At 33.5% G+C, this 22,559-nt stretch overlaps 1 protein-coding gene and 2 pseudogenes across 5 annotated transcripts in view; 2 read left to right on the top strand and 1 right to left on the bottom strand.

Moving 5' to 3' along the window:
- LOC124825389 (outer envelope protein 64, mitochondrial-like) overlaps nt 1-2,196 on the top strand; it is a 29,170-nt gene extending 26,974 nt beyond the window's left edge. For 2 of the 5 annotated variants that reach the window (XM_047297992.2, XM_047297991.2), the window contains exons 12-13: nt 1,488-1,557; nt 1,865-2,196. In XM_047297992.2, the coding sequence (XP_047153948.1) occupies nt 1,488-1,557; nt 1,865-1,947 (153 nt within the window). In that variant the 3' untranslated portion in view covers nt 1,948-2,196. Of the gene's footprint in view, nt 1-1,487; nt 1,558-1,864 lie in introns of those variants that run through there. The other 3 variants (XR_015783362.1, XR_015783361.1, XR_015783363.1) reach the window with 2 other exon arrangements.
- A 3,738-nt stretch (nt 2,197-5,934) lies between these two features.
- Nucleotides 5,935-7,020, top strand: LOC148205805 (uncharacterized; annotated as a pseudogene).
- Nucleotides 7,021-13,268: 6,248 nt separating this feature from the next.
- Nucleotides 13,269-15,001, bottom strand: LOC124825391 (berberine bridge enzyme-like 8 pseudogene; annotated as a pseudogene).
- Between the last annotated feature and the right edge of the window lie 7,558 nt (nt 15,002-22,559).

Genomic DNA, 22,559 nt, shown 5'->3' with positions numbered 1-22,559 from the left:
TATAGCAAGTGGTGCAAAAGTTGCAACAAGAGGAATCATCTGTTGTAGATTTCAGTCTGCAACGAGGAGTATTATTTTACAAAGGACGCATAGTATTGTCAGCTAAGTCAGATTTAATTCCTACCATTTTAACCGAGTTTCATTCTTCGCTAGTATGGGTTTACTCGGGTTGTTTAAGAACCTATAAACGCATCATAGGAAATTTATATTGGACTGGTATGAAGAAGACGATTCAAGAATTTGTTAAAGCATGTGATGTGTGCCAACGACATAAATATGAAGCAACGTCTCCAGCAGGATTACTTCAGCCCTTGCCTATTCCAGATAGGATTTAGGAAGATATTTCCCTAGACTTCATTACGGGTTTACCAAAATCGAAAGGGTTTCAAGCTATATTTGTAGTGGTGGATTGGTTGTATAAATATGGCCACTTTATTTTGCTGAAACATCCTTACACTGCAAGGAAGATTGGTGAATTGTTTGCTAAGGAAATTGTAAGACTTATTCCACAGTCGATTGTTAATGATAGAGACCCTTTGTTTATGAGCCTCTTTTGGTAGGAATTATTTCGGTTACAGGGAACAACTTTGAAAATGAGTTCTTCTTATCATCATGAGACAGATGGTCAAATGGAAGTGGTAAACTGATGTTTAGAAGCTTATTTACGATGTTTTGTGTCAGAACAGCCCAATAACTAGACATATTGGGTACTTTGGGCATAATTATGGTATAATGCAACTTTTCATGGATCGACAGGAAAGACTCCTTTCGAAATCGTTTATGGGAGAACACCACCTACATTAGTGTGCTTTACACAAGGAGAAACACGCGTAGAAGCTATAGCCGTTGACTTGGTTGATGGAGATGAGGTGCTACTACAGAGTCGATTTCCTTCTTTTAGCCTTGAGGACAATGATGTTGTTGCATGAGGGAGTAATGATATGACTCCTAATAATGATCATAACGTGGGAAGTGAACACGAGCCTGTTACTTAGCAAGGAACAATTATAGAAGGAACATTTAGGCCCAAAATATGGAATGTTTATGTCAAAAGAAAGAAAATGGGGTTAAGAAAAGAAAGAGTGAGAAGTTAGTTAGGATGGGGAATGACGTGTCAAGAATCCAAAGATGGGGAATTTTGTTATAGGAGAGAGAAGGGAGAGTGTGAAAGGGTAGGAAGTTGTGAGTTGGTTAGGAGGAGAGTGATCCTCTGGAGGAGTCTAGTGTTATGGGGTTGCCTTGTTGTAGAGCTATCAGCTCAATAACTTTTTACTGCATAATATTCTCAATAATAGAGCTATCAGCTCAATAACTTTTTCTCAACAATATAGACTTGGATATTCAGTTATTTCTTGGTTTTTATCAGATCAATTGTTTAATTTCTGTACTTTCTGTCGTTCCTTTACATCACGAAGCCAGCTGAATTCTTGCAAATATTTACAAAATGAATATGTTTTGTTAAGAATAATGCATATATTTCCATGCAGAATGTAAAGGCATATCTGAGACGTGGAGCTGCTAAAGAATCACTACTATGTTATGAAGGGGCACTTGAAGGCAAGTCTTGATTATTTTTTAAATGTATTTGGCTTACACCTATTTAATTCTATTAAAATCTTGGATTATTTCCATGACACCGGACAATGTCCTGGCAACGTACGGTTGGTTATGGCTGGTCTGTCTGAGTAATAAACATTTCCAGGTCTTGGTTGGATTCTTGCATTGGTGTATGGTTCATTGTTGTGAAACTATTTGCCATGTTTGCAGCACTTGTTTTACTTATTCGTGGGTTTGTCTTCCCAGTACTTTTATATATTTGACGCTGTTTCTATTACTGCCTCATCTTTTTTTTCTTGTTTTGCAGATTTCAAGCATGCTCTTGTTCTTGAACCACAAAACAAGGATGCTAGTCTAGCTGAGAAAAGACTTAGAAAACTGATGAGTTAAGACTTGGTGTGCTTTTTTCTCCATTGGCCTCACCCCTTCAATATAATGTTAATAGCCACCTTCCGGGTGAAGGAAATAGAAGAGATGAGCCCTTATTAATGAGGCGCTTCATTTTTCTCATTTTGTGTATATCTTGCAAGAAATCTCATGCAACCCTATTTGATTATGCTTACAATTTTGGATCTACATGAGAATGTAGTTGCCCCCTGTACATTTAAAGCGAATGGTGCAGCAGCTTATTTACTTTTCCTTTTAGGTGTTGCATTTTCTAATTTCTTAGTAGTTTTTATAACAGAAAAACCTACTTGGGGTGCTGTTGTTAAATAAATAATTTACTCCAGTTCCTCAACCAATGTGATTATCAAAATAATGTATTTCATATTTTCTAAAAGTTAACATCAACTTAGTTACTCACCGCCAATGCACTGATGGTGCCGAATACTGCTGCATTACCACCTTGCCGCACTGTGAGAGTGGAGGCAGCTAAGTCAGCCCCCCTGCATTGGAATCCGGTATCGATTTGGCATTTCGCAAGCCCCAATTGCTGAATGAATGGAGAAGACCTGGTTGAAACCCTTTGTTCCTGACACCATACAAACAAACACCACATTAACCCATGGTGACTTGGATTGGAATGTGTAATAATGACTCAATTGAAACTCATTGCTCCTCGTAGATGCATTCAAGATGGGGTTGATGGAGAAGGCTTGAACCGGAGAGTTGCATTACGATGAAGGCAGACTTGCTCGATGGGGGATCGCGAGGCATAGTTATGGGTACTCAAATGAATTTGGGACCTTTGATGTTAGCTAGTTGTGGTGATTCCACAGGAATTCACTTGATTTATCCTTAGGTACTCTAACATTCTTATAACAGTAGGATTTTGATGTATGATCAATCTGATTACAGTAAAAGCATGCTACAGATGGAAGGTTTGCTTATGTATAGAAATCTCAGCCTTCAATTTGCTACTTTTACTGGTATAGCCAATTCCTTGCTTATTATGTATACTCTTTTGTGATCCTAACAAGGCTTCAAGGTTGGAGCTACTTAAAGTAAATTTTGACACCATGTTCATTAAATATTTAATTCTCTCTAATTGTGTTGGATAATTTATACATTCTTGAACTTTCATCTTAATCTCTTTTATGATTTGCCTAGGTGAATTCTTCAAACTTTCTAGTTCAATTTTTAGGCTTTGATTATCTTTGTGTAGATTTTCTATTCTATCTTCTAGGCACCTCTTTTCACTCTTAAGCTTATTTATGGAATACTGCATCTTCCTAGCTTCTTCATGTAATTCCTAAAAAACATCAAGAAGTTGATAATACATGTCTTCAATGCATTCATCCTCAAATATGCTCTCATTACTTTGTGAAGACATTGATCCAGCCATCAAGCACATGTTGGTTTCCTTTATGAGACTCTCATCTGAATCACTTGAGGAGGAGCTTGAGGTACTATCCTTCGAAGCTATATAGGCCTTTTTCTTCTTCTGATTTTTACCGTCATGAATGGTTTTCTCTTCTAGTTTTTGTTTCATTTTGATTACAGGACATTCAGGCTTGATGTGTCCCACTTTGCCACATTCATAACAAGTTGGTGTAGCTGATTTTCCTTTTCTCCTATTTGTCCTTGCATTACCTACAAAATCAGAGTTAGTTTTATTTTTGAACTTAACAATTTGTGAGAACCTTTTTACCATAAAGTTTGTTTCCGCATCAGATTTGTTAGCTTCAATCTCATCTTCTGCATCATGTCTTCTTGAGCTTGCTTTGCTAGCTATTTTTACTACTGTTTTAAAAGCAATAGGGTGTCTTTGCTCTCTTTCTTCCTCTTCTTTCAATCTTCCCGATTCAAGCTCATGTTTTCTTAGTTTTCCAAACAAAGTGCCATATTCATGGTGGTTAAATCTCTAGATTATTAAATAGCAGTGATCTTAGGTTGCCAACTCCTATTCAAACTCTTTAGGATTTTGATGTTTATCTCTTCTTTATCAAAGGTCTTCCCAAAAGCAAGAAGGTGATTCACTATGAGAGTGAACCGTTTTTGTACATCATATATTGTTTCACCATTTTTCATCCTAAACATATTATATTATTGAATTAAGGAATTCTTCCTTGCACTTTTCTCTTCATCTCTTCCTTCATGAGTTACCCCCAAAACATCCAACATTCCTTTAACCATTTCACAAATCGAGATCCTATAGAATTCATCAATAGTGAGTGTGGAAGAGATGATGTTCTTGGCTCTGACATCATAATCAACCCTTTTGCTTTCATTATTTGTCCATTCTAAAAACTCCTTTGGTTTGATCTTTCCATTTTCCATCTTGGTTGGTTCATAGGGTTCATTGATTATAGCATCCTATACATCTTTGTCTATTGACTCTAAGAAGATCTTCATTTTTATCTTTCAAAAAGGGTAATTCTCATCCGCAAATAGTGGTGGTCTATTTGTGGATGCACCTTCTCTAAAATCAAGATCAATTTAATCGATTAAAATACGAATTTCCAACTTTGGTGATTGTTAGAAAAGAAATACCTTATATCTTAAACCAAGAAGGTGGTGGAGGGGGGTGAATTAGTTTTAACCCTTTTCCAAATATTTTTGAAATCTTTATCCGTTCTTGAAGCTTGAAATCAATAATCAAAGGTTAATGAATCAATTAAGATAAAGAGAATGAGAGAGAGATCAAGACACAACAATATATATTGGTTCGGCTATCACAAGCCTACATCAAGTCCTCCTTCAACAACATTAGTCGAAGGGAATCCATTAATAATGATTTGAGTTTACAAGAATACAATGAAAACACTCAATTTCACTCCTCACACCACTTAAACCAGAAATAGAATTTAAAAGAGATGAAGTACTCAATCTCTCATTATCCTCGCATAGGTATTCAAACACATATTACAAACGAAACCTGGTCAAAACACACTCTCAAAAGTGCAAATATATAAGAAAGTTGAAGTCCAAAGTGGTCTTCAAATATCTTGATGTATAATCACCAAATGAAGTTTAATTTCTCCAAGAATAGTTCTTGAGATCACATGTAATCAAAGCTCAACAAATATGTTAGTATTTGAAAATTAAAACATTATAGATTACGTTATGTGCATAACCTATTATGTTTTTCTCTATGTTTTAACATATTATTACTCGTGGATAATCGATTATTTGAACATTTATTTGAGCATCTTTTTCAACTAACCTAACAGATTAGGTTATTTGTATAATGGATTAGACCTTATGTTCTATTGTAATCAATTATTGAACTTATATAACTATTTATATTGACACTTAGACTTATACGTCATTTATTTGCCTTTCTTAACAGATTATATTACTTATATAACAAATTATGCTTGTCTCTCTGTTTTAACCAATTATACAACTTATATAATCGATTATAATAAAGTAATTTACCCTTGTCATACAATCTAAGTGTTCTAGCTTAATGTAATGGATTATACCACTTATCTAATCGATTAATATTATGAGAAACTAGATTTCTAATATATTTTAAGCTTGTTTCACTCACTATGAATGGATTCAAACATCAAGCACTAACATGTTAAAGATATTATATTATGTCATTTTATTGTGCAAGAATGATTAAAACCATTTTTAATCATTTAAACATATTCATCATCAAAAACCAAAATGTATAAGGATTAGCTCCCCCTAACAACAAAAAGCAATTCTATATTTGTTGGGAAACTAATCAGGGTTACTTTAACCTTATCTACTTTCTCGACTACTAACTTGGCAATGATGAAGTTGTCTTATAAAATAGTATTAATTTGATAGCTTCACTGACAGCATATCACCTTAAGATCACGTATTGCTACCTTTTTTTTTTGGTATATATGTATTTTGTAATTATTAGAAAAATGCAACATTATTATTTTACCTTATATTACTTTTCTTTGTTGGTATCAGAGCTGTAAAGCTCTTAAAGCTCTTGATCCAATAAAAATCATGGTATTCGCTGTGGATTCAAAGTCCAAAAGTGATGTCCTATCCACTTTATTTGTCAAGTTGGACAGAGATAATTATCCCCTATGGAAATCTTTAGTGAACTCCATAATCAAAGGCTGCAGGCTCGATGGGCACATACTAAGTACAAAGGATTGTCCTGAAGAATTCATAATTTCTATATATTTGAGCAAGGAATTAAATATTGCGTTTGAAGATTAGTAGGCTCATGATTCACAACTCCTTGGATGGTTGATGAATTCAATGGCTATTGAAATGGAAACACAGTTGTTGCATTGTGAAACCTCAAAACAACTATGGGATGAAGCCAAAAGCCTAACAGTTGCACACATAAGGTCTTAAGTCAAATCTAAGTTTCACAACATCAAAAAAGGAAAGATGAAGATGGAAGAATAGTTAGTCAAGATGAAAAATCTTGCGGACAAGCTTAAACTTGCAAGCAACCCCATTTCCAATTCAGATATAATCATTCAAACTTTGAATGGGTTAGATTCTGATTATAATCCTATGGTGGTAAAGTAATCTTATCAATCTAATCTCACTTGGGTTGATCTACAAGCTCAATTACTAACCTTTGAGAGTAGACTTGATCAATTGAATAACCTCACCAACCTAACTCTTAAAACCTCAACAAATATTGTCAAAAAAACTAACTACAAAGGCAAAAACTTCAACCCAAACAAGAATTGGAGAGGTTCTAGTAGCACATGGAGAGGCTCTAACTTTAGAGGTTGGAGAGGAGGTAGAGGAAGAGGAAGAATGTATAAGCCAACGTGTCAAGTTTGCAACAAGGTCGGGCACATAATAGTAAATTGCTACTTTAGGTTTTATATGTCTTAGTCAAACTCCAATTATTCAATAGGTAGTGATAAAAAAAGACCAAACAATGCCTTCATAGTCTCATAAAGCTTTCCTCAAGATTATGATTGGTACTTTGATAATGGTGCAAGTAATCATGTGACACACCAAATTGATAAATTCGATGATCTAGCCGAGCATCATGATAAGAACTCATTAATAGTTGGAAGTGGTGAAAAAGTGAAGATTATTGCTACTAAACTCACTTAACTTACATGATGTCCTATATGTGCCCAACATTACCAAAAACCTATTAAGTGTGTCGAAAAACTGCTGACAATAATGTTTTGGTTGAGTTTGATGCAAATTATTACTTTGTGAAGGACAAGTTGACAGGGAAGACAATTCTAAGAGGGATACTTAAAGATGGCTTGTATGAAATCTTGAGGAATAAAAGGGACCCATGTTCTTACAGGTCAAATATCAAAATGTGGACGTTAGAGATAAAATAGATAATCACAGAATGTTCCTCTCTTGAAGCAAAATCTAAAAAGATAGTACAACTTACTTCAAGCAAAAGACTAAAAAAGCATGCATGCTCTAACAAAGTTGACTTAGACAACGACTGTTGTGAAAAAAAAGAAAGAAAAATTACAAGTATCGAGACTATCAATTACAAATCTAGTCTAACGAACAAATACTCATGAAGACTATGTATAGAAGATTTCTCAAGAAGAAAATCAAGAGGATAACTACAAAGCATAAGAAGAACTTACAACGAAAAATTCATTCTAAAGAGAAAATGAGAGAAAGAGCTCAAGGAAAGATTACATCTAAGCTGAAGAAAAGAGAAGAGAAGAGAAAAAGAGGAAATAGCTCAAGGAAAAAAATATATCTTAGTTAAGGAAATAGCTCAAGGTCATTGATTCTAAATGGGTCTTCAAAACCAAGTGCAAAGCAGATAGGAAAATTGAAGGAAGAAAGGCCAGATTAGTTGCAAAAGAATTTCAACAAATAGTTGGATTGAACTATGAAGAAACTTTCAGTCCAGTTGTCAAAGCTAATATAGTTCGAACCATGCTTTCAATTGCAGTACATCTCAATTGCAAGGTCAAACAGTTGGACATAAACAATGCATTCCTAAATGGCTACCTTAAAGAAACTCTGTTTATGCATCAACCAAAAAGATTTGTAGACCCAACTAAACCTAAACATGTCTCTAAGTTAACTAAGGCAATCTATGGATTGAAACAGACTTCAAGAGCCTGGCTTGACAGCCTAAAAATGGCCTTACTCAGTTAGGATTTTAAGAACACAAAAAGTGATTCCTCACTCTCTCTAAGAAGTACAAATCACATTAAATTTCTACTTATATATGTGGTTGATATAATTGTCACGTGGAACGATACCAAATTTTTAGAATCCTTCATCAAGCAACTCAATATTATTTTTTGGTTAATGATCTTGGTCTATTGCACTACTTACGCAATCGAAATACATAGGAGACATCTTGAGAAAATTCCAAAATGGAAAAGGCTTCACTTGTCCAAATCCTATGGTAACTGGCAAGTGATAAATCATTATTTTGAACTATTCACTTAGCTTTTCGCACCAAATTATATTAGTGAATTGTGTTTAATTCTCCGTTATTGTCTCATTTTCACTAATTGGGCTTAATTTGATCAATAATTCATATTTTTAATTAATTTAGATTATTTGAATATAATTATTCTAATTATTAATTGTAGGACAATTTTGGAATTATGGTTAGGACTGCAACACCATTTAATTTCATTTTGTAATTTTATTTATGTTAGTTTTGGGCCAGATTTGATTTTTGGGTCTATTTTTGGTCAATATTTTTTAAGAAGCCCATATAGAGGGCATTTTCGTCTTTTTCCCTTTTAAAACCCCAAATCATATTTGGGAAAGCTCCTATCCCTTCATTTTACGCTTTTCACCTCCCCCTTTGTAGGGGTTTTAAGTTTGCTTTCGTTCTCCTTTTTCTACTATTGAATGAATTTTGTTTTCAATTTGATTTTCAATTTCGTCTCCTACTTCCGTTTACGTTTCCAATTTCGTTTTTCCCTCTTCATTTATGTCCATTTATGTTTTCGAAGTTCATTTATGTTTTCTAGTCCAATTTGCGTTTTGCAATTGCATTTAGTTTCAATTTTGATTCCAGAATTACATTTTCTATTATGCTTCGTTTCTATTTCGTTTGCTGCTATTCCAGAATGAATTCACTTTCGTTTTGCTGTTATAATTTTGATTTAATGTTAGCTTAGAGTTGCTAGGTGGGTCATTAGCGAAATTGCATCGTTTCCATTAAATTTCTGAGTTGGAAGTGTGTTTTTATTTGCTGCTCTGACTTGGCTAATATTGAATATGTTTTATGCTTGTGATTGCGTATACTCTTAGTTTCCTAATTGGTGTGTAATCTTCGCTTAGTTGATGAAACTGTATGGTGCAGAATTGGTTGAATATTAGCATTGTGTTCGCTTAGTTCGCATTATGAAAACATGGTTAGTCTTTGCTTAGTTGGTTAACTTGTGTTCGATTAAGGGTTAGAGGAGTGAGTATTTGTTGCTAATCTGTGATTGGAAGTATTGTAATTAAGCTAGTGACCAATCATTTTAATTAGTGTTTGATTTCGTTCATTTTAGTTCACTCAAAACTGTCCAAAAACCACCCCACCACGTGTTCGATCTAATTCCTGAACCACATTTGGTCCTCTAGAGACAACCTAGGAGTCACTTCCTGGTATTATATTGCACTTAATTGCATATTAAATTTGATTCGAGTACGGGCTCGATCAAATTTTGGTGTCGTTGTCGGGGAGATTTTCTTCTCTCTTCTCCTCTCTTTCCTACTTTTATTGCACTTGTCCATGATCCTTTGATTGTACTGATTGCTCTGATCTTATGCTTATAACATATTGAAGACACTGTGTAGTTTATGTGTGGTATATTGGGAGAGATTTTCACTTTTTCTTTGTTTCATTTTTTCTTTGTTTCACTTTTTCTTTGTTTCACTTTTTCTTGTTTCATTTTTTGTTTTCTTTATGTTTTTCTTGGTTTATATTTTTCTAGTTCTAGGTTGTTTTTGTTCTGTTTTAAGCTTGTGTATGTGTACAATTTTGCATGTTTCTCTTCATTCCTGGATTTTGTTTAGGCTGTAGACTTTTCCTTCACGTGATTGATACTATTGGTTTGAAATATTGGTTTTTCTTTGCTTGGAAAGGTGATTGTGATTTTTGAGAGATTGATTTGATTGTGACAAATACCTTGTGTGAGATTTGAGCCACTTTATGTTCTTTCTTGTGTGTGATATATCTCTTGATTGCTTGCACATATGCCTTGGCGTGATTCTTTTTGATGATTCTTGATTAATATGCATCTTTGGAAGTGATAAAGGCAATTTTGTTCTTGAGCCTCTCTAGCCAAATAAGCCTACCCTATTTTGATCCTTTGATAACCCCTTTGAGCCTATGTTTTCCCCTGTTCTTTGTTTTCAAGCTCATTAATTACCCTTAAGTGAAAAACCCTGATCACCTTAACCTTAGGGAATTTTGGAGCTTTGGAAGTGTTTTGGGAACAAGTGTGGTCTTCTTGGGAATTTTGATGAATTGGTTAGTTGGTTTCTCTTCTTAGTTGTTTTGTAAATATGTGTGCATCTTGTCTCTTACAATTGTGTTCTAAAAAGAGAGAAAAGAAAAGAGACAAGATGAGAAAAGAAAGAAAAAAATAGAGAAAACTGAGAAAAATAAAAATTTGAATAATGGAGTCAAGAAGAGGATTGAATTAGAGTTTTTTGGTGTGATTTAATTGTATTTTCACTTGTTCCCCATTACTCCTCTATTTCTTTTGATTTGTAGCTTCTCATCAATATGTTATCCTCCTTTGTCCTTGGCCCATTACAACCATAAAATGACCTTTTTATTTGAACATGCATATGTTTTTAGTGTTGATATTAGAGGCTTGCCAAGTCTGTTTGTGTTTGCTTTCTTGAGTGCATTGAGCTGACATTTTTTATCTTAGACACTTGAGAGAAGCATTGATAGTGCGTATGTGAAGTTCTGTTGCTTTTGATTCACCTCTTGAGTCGATTGATTATTTTGCCATGTGTTGAATTGCTTGGATGATTTCCATGAGTATCTGCTTTCTCTGATTATCTGTGTTGGATGTTGTCTACTCCTTTTCTCTTTCATTGAGGATTGTGCAAATCTGTTTGTTTACTTGTGTGTCTTTTTGTTTTTGTTGTAGTTTCTTAAAGGTTGTGTCACTCTCTTAATGTCTTTTGAATTGTTCCTTGTTCTGCGTCTTGATTTTTTCCAAGAGTGCAAAAGACTAAGTATGATTTATTTTGATAAATCATTATTTTGTACTATTCACTTAGATTTTCGCACCAAATTATATTAGTGAATTGTGTTTAATTCTTCATTATTGTCTCATTTTCACTAATTTGGCTTAATTTGATCAGTAATTCATTTTGTTAATTAATTTGGATTATTTGAATCTAATTATTCTAATTATTTATTGTAGAACAATTTTGGAATTATGGTTAGGACTACAACACCATTTAATTTCGTTTTGTAATTTTATATATGATAGTTTTGGGCCATATTTGACTTTTGGGCTTATTTTTGGTCAATATTTTATAAAAAGCCCTTTGTGGGGGCTTTTAGGTTTGCTTTCGTTCTACTTTTTCTTGTATTGAATGAATTCCGTTTTCAATTTGATTTTCAATTTCTTCTGTTGCTTCCATTTACGTTTCCAATTTCGTTTTTTCCTCTTTCGTTATTGTCCATTTATGTTTTTGAAGTTCATTTACGTTTTCTAGTTCAATTTGCGTTTTGCAGTTGCGTTTAGTTTCCAATTTCGATTTCAAAATTGCGTTTCTATTGTGCTTCGTTTGTATTTCATTTGCTGCTATTCCAGAATGAATTCACTTTCGTTTGCTGTTGTAATTTTGGTTTAATGTTAGCTTAGAGTTGCTTGGTGGGTCATTAGCGAAATTGCATCATTTCCATGAGATTTATGAGTTGGTAGTGTGTTTTTTTTGCTGCTCTGACTTGACTAATATTGAATTTATTTTGTGCTTGTGATTGGGTATACACTTAGTTGCCTAATTGGTGTGTAATCTTTGCTTAATTGACGAAACTGTATGGTGAAAAATTGGTTGAATATTAACATTGCGTTCGTATTTATGAAAACATGGTTAGTCTTCGCTTAGTTGGTTAACTTGTGTTCGATTAGGGGTTAAAGGAGTGAGTATTTGTTGCTAATCTGTGATTGGAAGCATTGTAATTGAGCTAGTGACCAATCATTTTTAAATAGTGTTTGATTTCGTTCATTTTAGTTCACTCAAAACTGTCCAAAAACCATCCCCACCACGTGTTCGATCTAATTCCTGAATCACATTTGGTCCTTGAGAGATAATCTAGGAGTCACTTCCTAGTATTATATTGCACTTAATTGCATATTAAATTTGATTCGGGTAAGGTCTTGATCAACAAGAAATTTACAACTGGGGAGAAGTTAGAAGACCCAACCTTGTTTAGACAAGCTATAGAAGCATTGCAATACTTAAAGAACATAACACCTGATATAGCTTTCTCAGTCAACAAGCTCAACCAATTCATGAGTTCCCCCACTATAGATCACTAGCAAGGCATCAAAAGAAAATTGAAATATCTTCAAGGTATCATCCAACACTGCTTACACATTAAACCATCCACTAACTTAGACTTAATAGGCTTCTCAAATGCAGATTGGGCCATAAATATGGATGACAGAAAATCCATGGCAGTTCAATGTGTCTTCCTTGATGAAACACTTATCTCTTGGTCCTTAAGGAAGTAAAAGGTAGTCTCAAGGTCTAGTACAAAGTCACAATATAGAGCCCTTGCTGACTTAGCTGTTGAAATAGCCTGGACCGTTCACTCCTTGATGAGCTAAGACAAACTCTACCAAGAAAACCAACACTATGGTGTGACAACTTGAGTTCCAAGGCATTAGCCTCAAATCTGGTTATGCATGCTTGATCCAAACACATTGAAATTGATGTACACTACATTAGAGATCAAGTATTAAAAAATGAGATTATTGTAACCTATGTTCCATCAGTTGATCAAATGGCTGACTGTCTCACAAAAGCATTAACTCACACGCGATTCAACCAACTCAAACACAAACTTGGTGTGTGACTCCTTCACCCATAAGTTTGAAGGAGAGAATTAAAGACAAGATCCCTTAACGTGTGCAACCATAATTGCCTTTGATATTATCAATAATTTGTTGCCTTATTTACTTCCAATGCCTTAATGTTAGCCTAAGATCAACTTCTTTTTATATATGTATTATGTAATTATTAGAATAATACAACATCATTCTTTTACCTTCTATTACTTTTCTTTGTCAGGACAGGATAAATATTATTTCATACAACAAATAATTTCCAAACGAGCAAGTTTAATGACAAAATATAAGTCTAAACTGGTTTTCTAGTTGCTCAAAGATACATTTTGTCCTCAATTTGACCTTTATTTATACCTCGTTAAGCCTTGAAGGTTTGTTCTATACTGACACTATACTATGAGCAGATGCAAGTGATGGAATGCTCTGTTCATATCTGAAAAAATTGCTTGGATCTACCTTGCTCTTTATCTTCACCAGCCTATCAAAGTTTGTTTTGAAATACTTCTTACCCCAAACACTAGCCTGAGCATAAGTAGCATTTCCAGGTCCATTGACACCTATATCAACATCTCTATAGTTCAAATATGAACTCCTAGGTGAGCTTGACATATAAGGGGTCATGTAATCATACAGGCTCCGAATCGCATGTAAAGATCGATTAGCAACATCTTCACTCTTCTCTTTCCAAATCACTGAGTACTGAATTTTATATATGTTACCACCCCTGTGTGGAAATGGTGTTTCCTTCTCAGAAATCTCACTCATTTTCCCCCCATAAGGGTTGAGTGTGAGAACAGGCTTTTCTAATTCCATCATCTTCTTCCATATACCTTCAAGAGCAGCTTTGGAAATGGGTTTCTGCACGTAATCTGATTTCTTCTTCAGGAATTTCTCTGGTGTACCATGCCTTTCAAGCAAAGCTTTAGCGGAAGTCCCCACTGGAAAATTATCCCAGAACAACACGGAATTGATCCAACTCAGTTGAATGCACTGTTCACCAACTAAACCCAGTTGAGGGAAGCTCGCGTTCATCACATGAACCAGCTCTTGTGCATTTCCGAGAAACAAAGCGTTGAACTTGGCCCTTATCGTCTTCTTACCCATTCTTGTCACAGGACTAAGAACCACTCTAATAAACAAACCATCATGTATCTTATTAGCAACATACTGCCACTGATGAACAATATCACTGGCACCTTGTTCCAATGTTTTCTCAATTCTGAAAACCGTTACAACCTCAGGCACGGGAACCAACTTGATTTTCCATGAAACAATGACCCCAAAGCTTGCTCCCCCACCTCCTCTAATGGCCCAGAAAAGATCCTCCCCCATTCCTTTCCTGTCCAAGACTCTCCCTTCAGCATCCACAATTAGGGCATCCAAAATATGATCCACAGAGATACCAAACCTTCTCATCATGTTCCCATACCCTCCTCCACTGAAGTGCCCTCCAACACCAACACTGTGACACACCCCAGCTGGGAAACCAAGGATCTTGCTCTTCTCAGCAATCCCGTAATAAAGTTCACCAATCGTTGACCCCGACTCAACCCACACAGTCTGGTCCTGCACGTTAACCTTCACTGATCTCAACATGAACATGTCCAAAATGGAAAATGGGGCTTTCGCCACGTACGAAAGGCCATCGTAGTCATGCCCCCCACTTCTTATTCTCATCTCAAGACCGAACTTTTTGCAGCAGATGATGGAGGCTTGGATGTGGGAAACGTGGTTTGGTGCCACAATGAAGGATGGTTTTGGAGTTGTGGGGGAACTGAATCTGAGGTTTCTGATGTAGGCCTCCAAGATAGGAGGGTACGAGGAGTTGTTGGGGAAATAGGTTACTGCAGAGATTGGATGGGAGGGGTCAGAATGAAGAGAGAGACATTGGGGAATGGTGTCTGAAACTGCCATTACAACGTGCAGCAGAAAGATTGAGATGAAGGGTATGATTGAAAACATGGTTCTTGTGGATGGATTCGGAGACTCCATAGTTCAATACTTCAGTTGCACATTTGAAAGGAGGAAGCCACAGATATGAAGATGATGAGTCAAACACTGTGGGTCTCGCTGATAAATAAAGAAGACATGGGTGTTTTCTTATAACCTTTGGGTTTAATAAATGGAAGCTAAAAATAACTTCAAAGAGATGAAATAAAAGAAAGAGAAAACATTAAACGTGATTAACGAGTTCTTAAAAGAGACATAAGAAATTAAATAAGACCAATTAATCATACGTTTTTTATACGAATTTCAAGAATTTATGACTTAAATATAGTAGTTATGAAAAGAGGCGAAATAATAGGAATAGAAAAACCTCCTCTATTTTATTTTATTTTTTTAATGTATTTTTTTCGCATACTAAAAAATTAATAAAGTTCAAATTTATCATAAATTTTGAATATTTTTAATTGAATCATTATTAAAAAAATTGTGTATCGAGCATTCAATTTTTTTATATTTTTTCATTAACCGAATAATGACCTGTTTTTATGTTCCTTTCTTTTTCTTATTATCTTCTATGTTTAAAAAATGTAAGATTTTATAGTTAATATAGTAATTAATGTACAAGAATAAATTAATTTTACTATATATATTGTCATTGAAAACATGTTGAATAATAGATGTTTAATCAATGTTGATGATAGATAGTCTCTTGATTCTTGTAGGTGATGATGACGTGGATGTCAAGGCAGAGCATGATAATCTCGTTATTCATGAAAACAATAAAAGTCATTTGCAATATCAACTAATATTTGTAAGGACTGGGAAAATTAATTTAACTATACTAAATTATGATTAACTGTATTATTTTATACTAAAAAAAATTAATCTATTTTAACCAAAAATTAATTATACTATTATCTAGTTCAGTTTAAAAAAAGTATATTTATTATATTTCTAATGTAATTAACTGAAAACTGGATGTTTGCTTCTGTTTAGTGATTTCCTTCATTTTCATTTTGTCTTAAAACATAAGTTCGATGGTTAACTGGTTGGAAAACCCAACCTAGTTATAGTATCAATTTTATCTTATTTTTAAATACTTATTTTTTATTTGTTTAAATTTATGTTTACGCAAATCAATCTAAGGTAGCTTTTTGAAGATACTGAACCAATATGATTTTATTTCATTCTCAACTAATCTAACTCAACTAAAATATAAATAAAGTCTTTGCTAAAAAAAATTGATTAGTATAAAAATTAATATTTTTAAATATTTAACATTTTTAATGTTTTTAAGTATGATCCTTAGTTATTTTTTATTTTAATATTAAAATAAAAAGTATCAATTAATATAACTAAAATAAAAGTTAAATTAAGATAATAATTATGTTTTGATTATAATTTAATTAATTAATATACTTTTGTCAACTAACGGTAAACTCTTCTGTTTTATACTTTATTTTAAAGTTTTTATGTTATTGTTTTAAATAAACATTACTTTTTAATAAATTGTATATATTTATTATTTTAGACCTAAATAAGGATTAACTAGACATAGTATTTTAATATGGACCGGAACACTCTCATTTTTTCAATTTTTTTATTCCACGGTTAAGGATTCATACCGTTTTTTATGGATGACAATATGCTTAACTTTTGAATACAAAATTTGGTTCAGCTATTAGTTAATTGATATAAGTTCAGTTCGGGTGCCCACCGTCTCCTTTTACTTTTCCGGTGGACAGATCTTGACCCTTCCGGCCAGAAACTTTCTAATTCCGGTAGATGATGCCGGAACATTCTGTTTTGCCTTTGCGGCTTCGCCTTTGGGGCTTTCCATTATAGGGAATATTCAGCAAGAGGGGATTCAGATTTCGATTGATGGTGACAATGGTTTTGTGGGGTTTGGACCCAATGTCTGTTGATTTAGGGAAACAAATATTCTTGAGCACCCACCATCCGAGTTTTGTTAAGTCTTCGCCTTTCCTTTCTCCTACCCATCTCATCTGCTTTCATTTCATAACTTCATTCATGTATTATACCTCTCAAAATAACTAAACTTCTCAATGTCACTGCCAATTTTTCTCACTTCTTTAATTCTAGTGTAATGCCAGCCAGTGCAATTCAGCAGAGCTGCATCGCCGGGAATCTAATTACTCTTCCCGCCGCAGTAATAATGTGGTCAAAAGAATCATGGAAAAAGTATAGTAGAAAAAAAGTTTGCTTTTTCGGTCGACGCAGAAAACAGTGTACATAGAAAAAAGGTTGCTTTGATGTTGATGTTGTTGGTTTAGGAGTGAGCTTCTAAGAGAGAGAGAGATAAAGGTGCTGGGTGCAGCAATTGAATAATCACCGTTCACCATCGTTTGAGACGTTTGAAACCGTCACTTATATAATTTTTGAATGCATGCAGAGTTTTTGGTAGCTTAGTTTCTTATTTAATCAATCCCTTTCAAATAGTGGTTCCGGACTTTGGTTTACCTTCTTTTTGGTGAGCCAATCTTGATTTTACCTAATTGTGGATGGCGTTGTAACCCCAATGCGCGTGTTGGAGTCTGATTCCATTGCTTCGGTGAAAATGAGGATTCAGCAGTGCAAAGGCTTCGTGGTGAAAAAGCAGAAGTTGGTTTCCGATGGCAAAGAGATAGCCCGAATCAAGGAGTATGGTATCGTTGACGACAATGTTCTTCGCCTCTCTGCAGTTTAATTGAACAATAAATTAAAAATTATATTAAGTAGTTTAGTTTTTCTAATTTATTAAAAATATAGTTAATTATAGTTTAGTTAACTATCTCTAGTCCTAATATTTACCTCATTAGTTTATGCATATTTAAGGTGTATTGGTCTATGTTTTATAAATATTAGCATGAGTTATGATTAATGTTTAAGTTATACTTTAAATTAGAGTTAGCTTAGAGAGTAACTATGAGTTGAAATATCTAAGTTTTAGTTAGAAATGTAAAAATGGATTTAAATCTGAGTTGACTCACAACGAATTCAAACTTAATTAGACATTACAAAAAAATTGTTACTATTATCGATTTGTAAAGGATTTTAATGACCCCTAGTATCAAATTTATATTGTAGAAGTTTTTTTTGGAGAGTTTTAATTTCTTCTATTATAGATTATTATTATGTGGAGGTTTGAAATTCTTTTATTTATAATTACCTATCTATATTCATAATTTTTTAATTTAATAAAATTTATTTTTTATAATAAGAAATAAATAAATATATAAAATTGTTAAATACACAAAAATTAATCTAAAATTAATTTCATTGATCATTTAACATAAAGTACATTAATTAACAATTACAAGATAAATATAAAAAAAATACATGATATTTAAGTATTAAAGAATGTTAATGAATTAAACATAGTCACTACAAAACATCATTCATCCAAACTTTTGCACATAAGTTCAATCCTCTCAAAAGCAAAGGACTTTTATTCAATTATCATTCATTATTGGTGTTTGAGTTTGAGCAAAAGGGCCAGACTTCTTCGGCTCCCAGTGATATTGACCAAGAACTGGTTTAGCGGCCTTAGTCTATAATTACAATCATCACTCAATAGGTCAGAAGCTTCCTTAGCATACTTCTCCTATGCATGGCATGTCTTTCTCTAAACATGACAACCGATATGATGAATATATATATTTATATATAATTTGTGTGAAGGATTGAATTGAAAAGATAATTGTGCAAACATATAAGGATAAACAATAGTGAATTTTAAAATTAACACTTTATTAGGAAAATAACCTTGCAAAATTGGCAAAAAAGTTACTCCTCCACCAACTCACAAAACACTTTCTTTCAAGTCAATTATACTCTGCAGACAAGATCCACAACTATAAGAATAACAACTTAGAGTAATAACCGAAGACAATGATACATGAGAGTGCAACTGAGAATGGGAGCAAATAAAAACTCCATATTGGAAGAGTCCAACACCAAGAATGAGCATGGATTAAGTATACTCCCAATCTAAAAGAAAATACATTCACAAGATTAAAGGTTGGAGTAAAACATAACATGGACAAACAAATACTGTAAAAGCTTATGAAAATTGCATCGCATTTCTCCTATCATTTAGCTTTATGAAAATCACATTAAAATGAATGAAACAAAAGACAACCACATGGTGAAAGAAGGCATAAGAGATACCTACCATTGCTAAAATTTAAATCACAAACAACAAAGATCCTTCTCCGCAATATATTAATACAATTTGGATCAAAATATAATACTAATCAATAATAACTCTAAATTTCAGTTAAATTTGCTACGTAATTAAAAAATACAATACCTAAATGTAATTAATATAAAAAATAGATATCCACATAAGAGAAAATATATAATCATTGTTTACCAATACCAGTGAGTATATAATAAGATACTCATAACTTGAGTAACACAATTATCCACTTTCTTCATCTTCGCAGCTCATCACCACTATTCCTTTACCTTGCCGTTGTCCTTCGTCATCCACGGAGTTCACCACGCTGGATATCAGGGAGACCACCAACAGCACCAACGTGATCCTCTTTCCATTCTGCGGTGTTCACATTTTCTCTTCCATGATGAGCCCTTTTACTTTTTCGGCGTCGTAGCAACTATAATATTTCAACTCCTCCGACGAACTCCTCCGAGGAACTCCTCCGGTGAACTCCTTCGGCGAACTCCTCTGACGACTGGAAACACCACCAGAGTCTTTCTACCCTGTCTCTCTTTCTCTCTCAAATGTGAGAACTCCTTGTGATTTATTTTCCTTCCCATGATGGTTCACGAAAATTGGTTGGATTTGTTGAACCGGAGGTTGTTTAGAGGTTGAGAGTCATTTGTTGGTGGCAAAGCTCATGAAAAATGAAAAATGAAAAATGAAAAATGAAAAATGAAAAATGAAAGAAGGAGGGAAAGGAGAAAGGAGGAAGAAGATGAACTTACCGACAAATTTTTCTTTTGATAATTACCAGCGGAATAAAAAATCCGCTGGTAAAATTTACCGACGTTACTTTTATCGATGGATGTTTGGCCGTCGGTAATCCATCGCTAATTACCATTTACGGAAAAATTTTGTGCATTATCGACAGAATTTGGACATCTGTAATATCCGTTTTTATTGCAACTCCTTCCTTTTCATTCATCTTCATATGTTCAAATTCTCTTTTGAGAGCTTGTACTCAGACCTGCCTAACACGGATATCTCATTTATATGCCAATTCCACAATTTCCCATGCTTCTTTTGTTGATTTTTCATTAGCTATTTTCTCGAACCTCAATTCATCCACTACATTATACAAAACGTACAAAGTCGATGTCTTTGACCCGTGTCTTTTTTAATGCAACAATCTGGGTCACTATCTGATGTTCATCCTCCGCGAATTCATTGTACCCATCCTCTACTATGTCCCATACATCTTGGAATCTTAGAAGAACCTTCATCTACAGATATCAATTGTCGTAATTAATCTTTTCTGACAATTATGACACACTCATTCCATGGACTAACTTTGTCATCTCTCTCACAGAAAATTCATACACTTACTTTTTCCTTCACGGTATTATATTGTCCTCTCTCTCTCGGTACTCAAAGTATAAAGCTTTGATACCACTTTGTTAAAAAATAAATCTCGTCGTTGTCACAATCGCAATCGCGATAGGAACGACAAAATTGTTTAAAAAATAGTTTAAAATTTTGAAAATTAGAGTTTGGAGTCGCTACCATAGTTTATGTTAGAAAGAATGACCTTATTTCTCAAACTAAGAGGGAAGGGGGGTGAATTGGTTTTAATCCGTTTTGAGATCTTTTTGAAATCTTGATTAGTTCTTGCCTCTTGAAATCAATAAACAAGGATTAATGAAACAACAAAGATAAATAGAAGGAGAGAAAGATCCAGACACACAATCTATATTGGTTCGGCCACGCCTACATTTAGTCCTCCTTCAATCAACCTGAGTTGAAGGGAATTCACTATAATGATTGAGTTTACAATAATACAGAGACAACCCTCTCAATGCACTCCTCTCACAACTCAAAATCAAAATAGCAACACAAGAGATTAACAACCTCAATCTCTTACAAATACAAAGAGCAATCTCAGCTCTTAAACCTGACTATACTCAACATAGGTATACAATACAAATTATTTGAAGAACCTGATCTTTAAAACACTCTTCACACTACAGATTAAACCAGAACCAATGTAGTCTAATGTCTTGAATTGAATTCACTACAAGAAAAAATTGAATTACATACAGTCAAAATCCGTATATAAGGTCCAAAATCCGTATATAACACTTGGTTACATACGACTTATATACGGAAAAAAATCCGCATATAAAACTATCGTAGATAAGTTATATACGGATATATCCGTATATAATTTATATACGGATTTTTCCGTATATAATTATATACGGAAAAATCCGTATATAAAATTCGTATATAATTATATACGGAAAATCCGTATGTAAAAGTCATATGTAATTAAAAATTAATCACATACAGAAAAATCCGTATGTAACTTTAAAGTTTTATAAAAAAAATAAATTATCCTAATTTTCTATTCCTTTTGCAGTCCTGAACCTCTTAGCATCCTTTGTCACCCTCTCAAATTCCTCTATCACTCCCTTCATGTTAAACTCTTCCACTTTCTCTACCATCTTCACAGTGCTTTAGTGCTTTAGTGCTTCAGTGCTTCAACTGCAGCTATTACAAAAAAACATAAGAATTAATTAAGACAACAACTTACAACATTAATAATAGCTATACAGATATATTAAAATCGTTTATTGAAATAAAATTGCACAAATATATTAATTAAGAATGATGTGATAGAAATCTAGAAAAACTAACTAAGATATTGTATAATAACTCTTGTAATGTAAGATTACATGTCATAAGAATAAAGAACAATTACTTTATAACATCAATAAGAATATCATTGAAATATGAAACTTAAACTTGTTTGACTTAACCTTTATATATTCAACCTTATTTTGTAATCTAAATTCACTTTTTGTAGCATAGTATTTTCATCAAAAAGTGAATTTTTCATTCTTCAGTTTTTTTCAGTTTTCGTCAAAATGTGCATATATTTTATTTAACTTACTATACTCACCTAGTAATCATTAATAAACTTACTATTATTCAAACTCCTTCCAAAACCACAAGTAACCAAACCATCCAGTCAGGTAACGTGCAATCAACTTTAAAACTAAGATAGCATATTCTAACAAAATGAAAGTAACTCTCAGATATTTCTAAAAATGTTTTCTTAAAAAATATAACCAAATTTCCCATCAATTTATTAACATTTATATTGCATACTTAACTTCATAGTTCTACATTACTCTGCAACCACAAAATGAAATTACATTTTCTCCCTCAGATGCAAATTTAAAGGGGAACAACCCTTGAATAAAAATCAAACAAATCCAGTTAAGATTATGATACAGCAGCATGCAATAATGATGTCTACAAAATTGTTATTAACTCAAACAAGTCTCAACAATAATATCACAATACTGCCTTGCAACTAAAAATAAGCATATATGCCTCTATAAATGATCTATATTACATAAATTTTGGCCAAATTATATACCTCAGAAAAGAAGGAGCCATACAACTTTGGGGCTCTGTACCATCTTGTAGCA

The sequence above is a fragment of the Vigna umbellata genome, chromosome 1 (genome assembly GCF_029865625.1).
Source record: "Vigna umbellata cultivar VRB3 chromosome 1, Vumbellata_1.0, whole genome shotgun sequence".
In the NCBI taxonomy this organism is placed as follows: domain Eukaryota; kingdom Viridiplantae; phylum Streptophyta; class Magnoliopsida; order Fabales; family Fabaceae; genus Vigna; species Vigna umbellata.
This window is presented reverse-complemented; position numbering and strand designations above follow the sequence as displayed.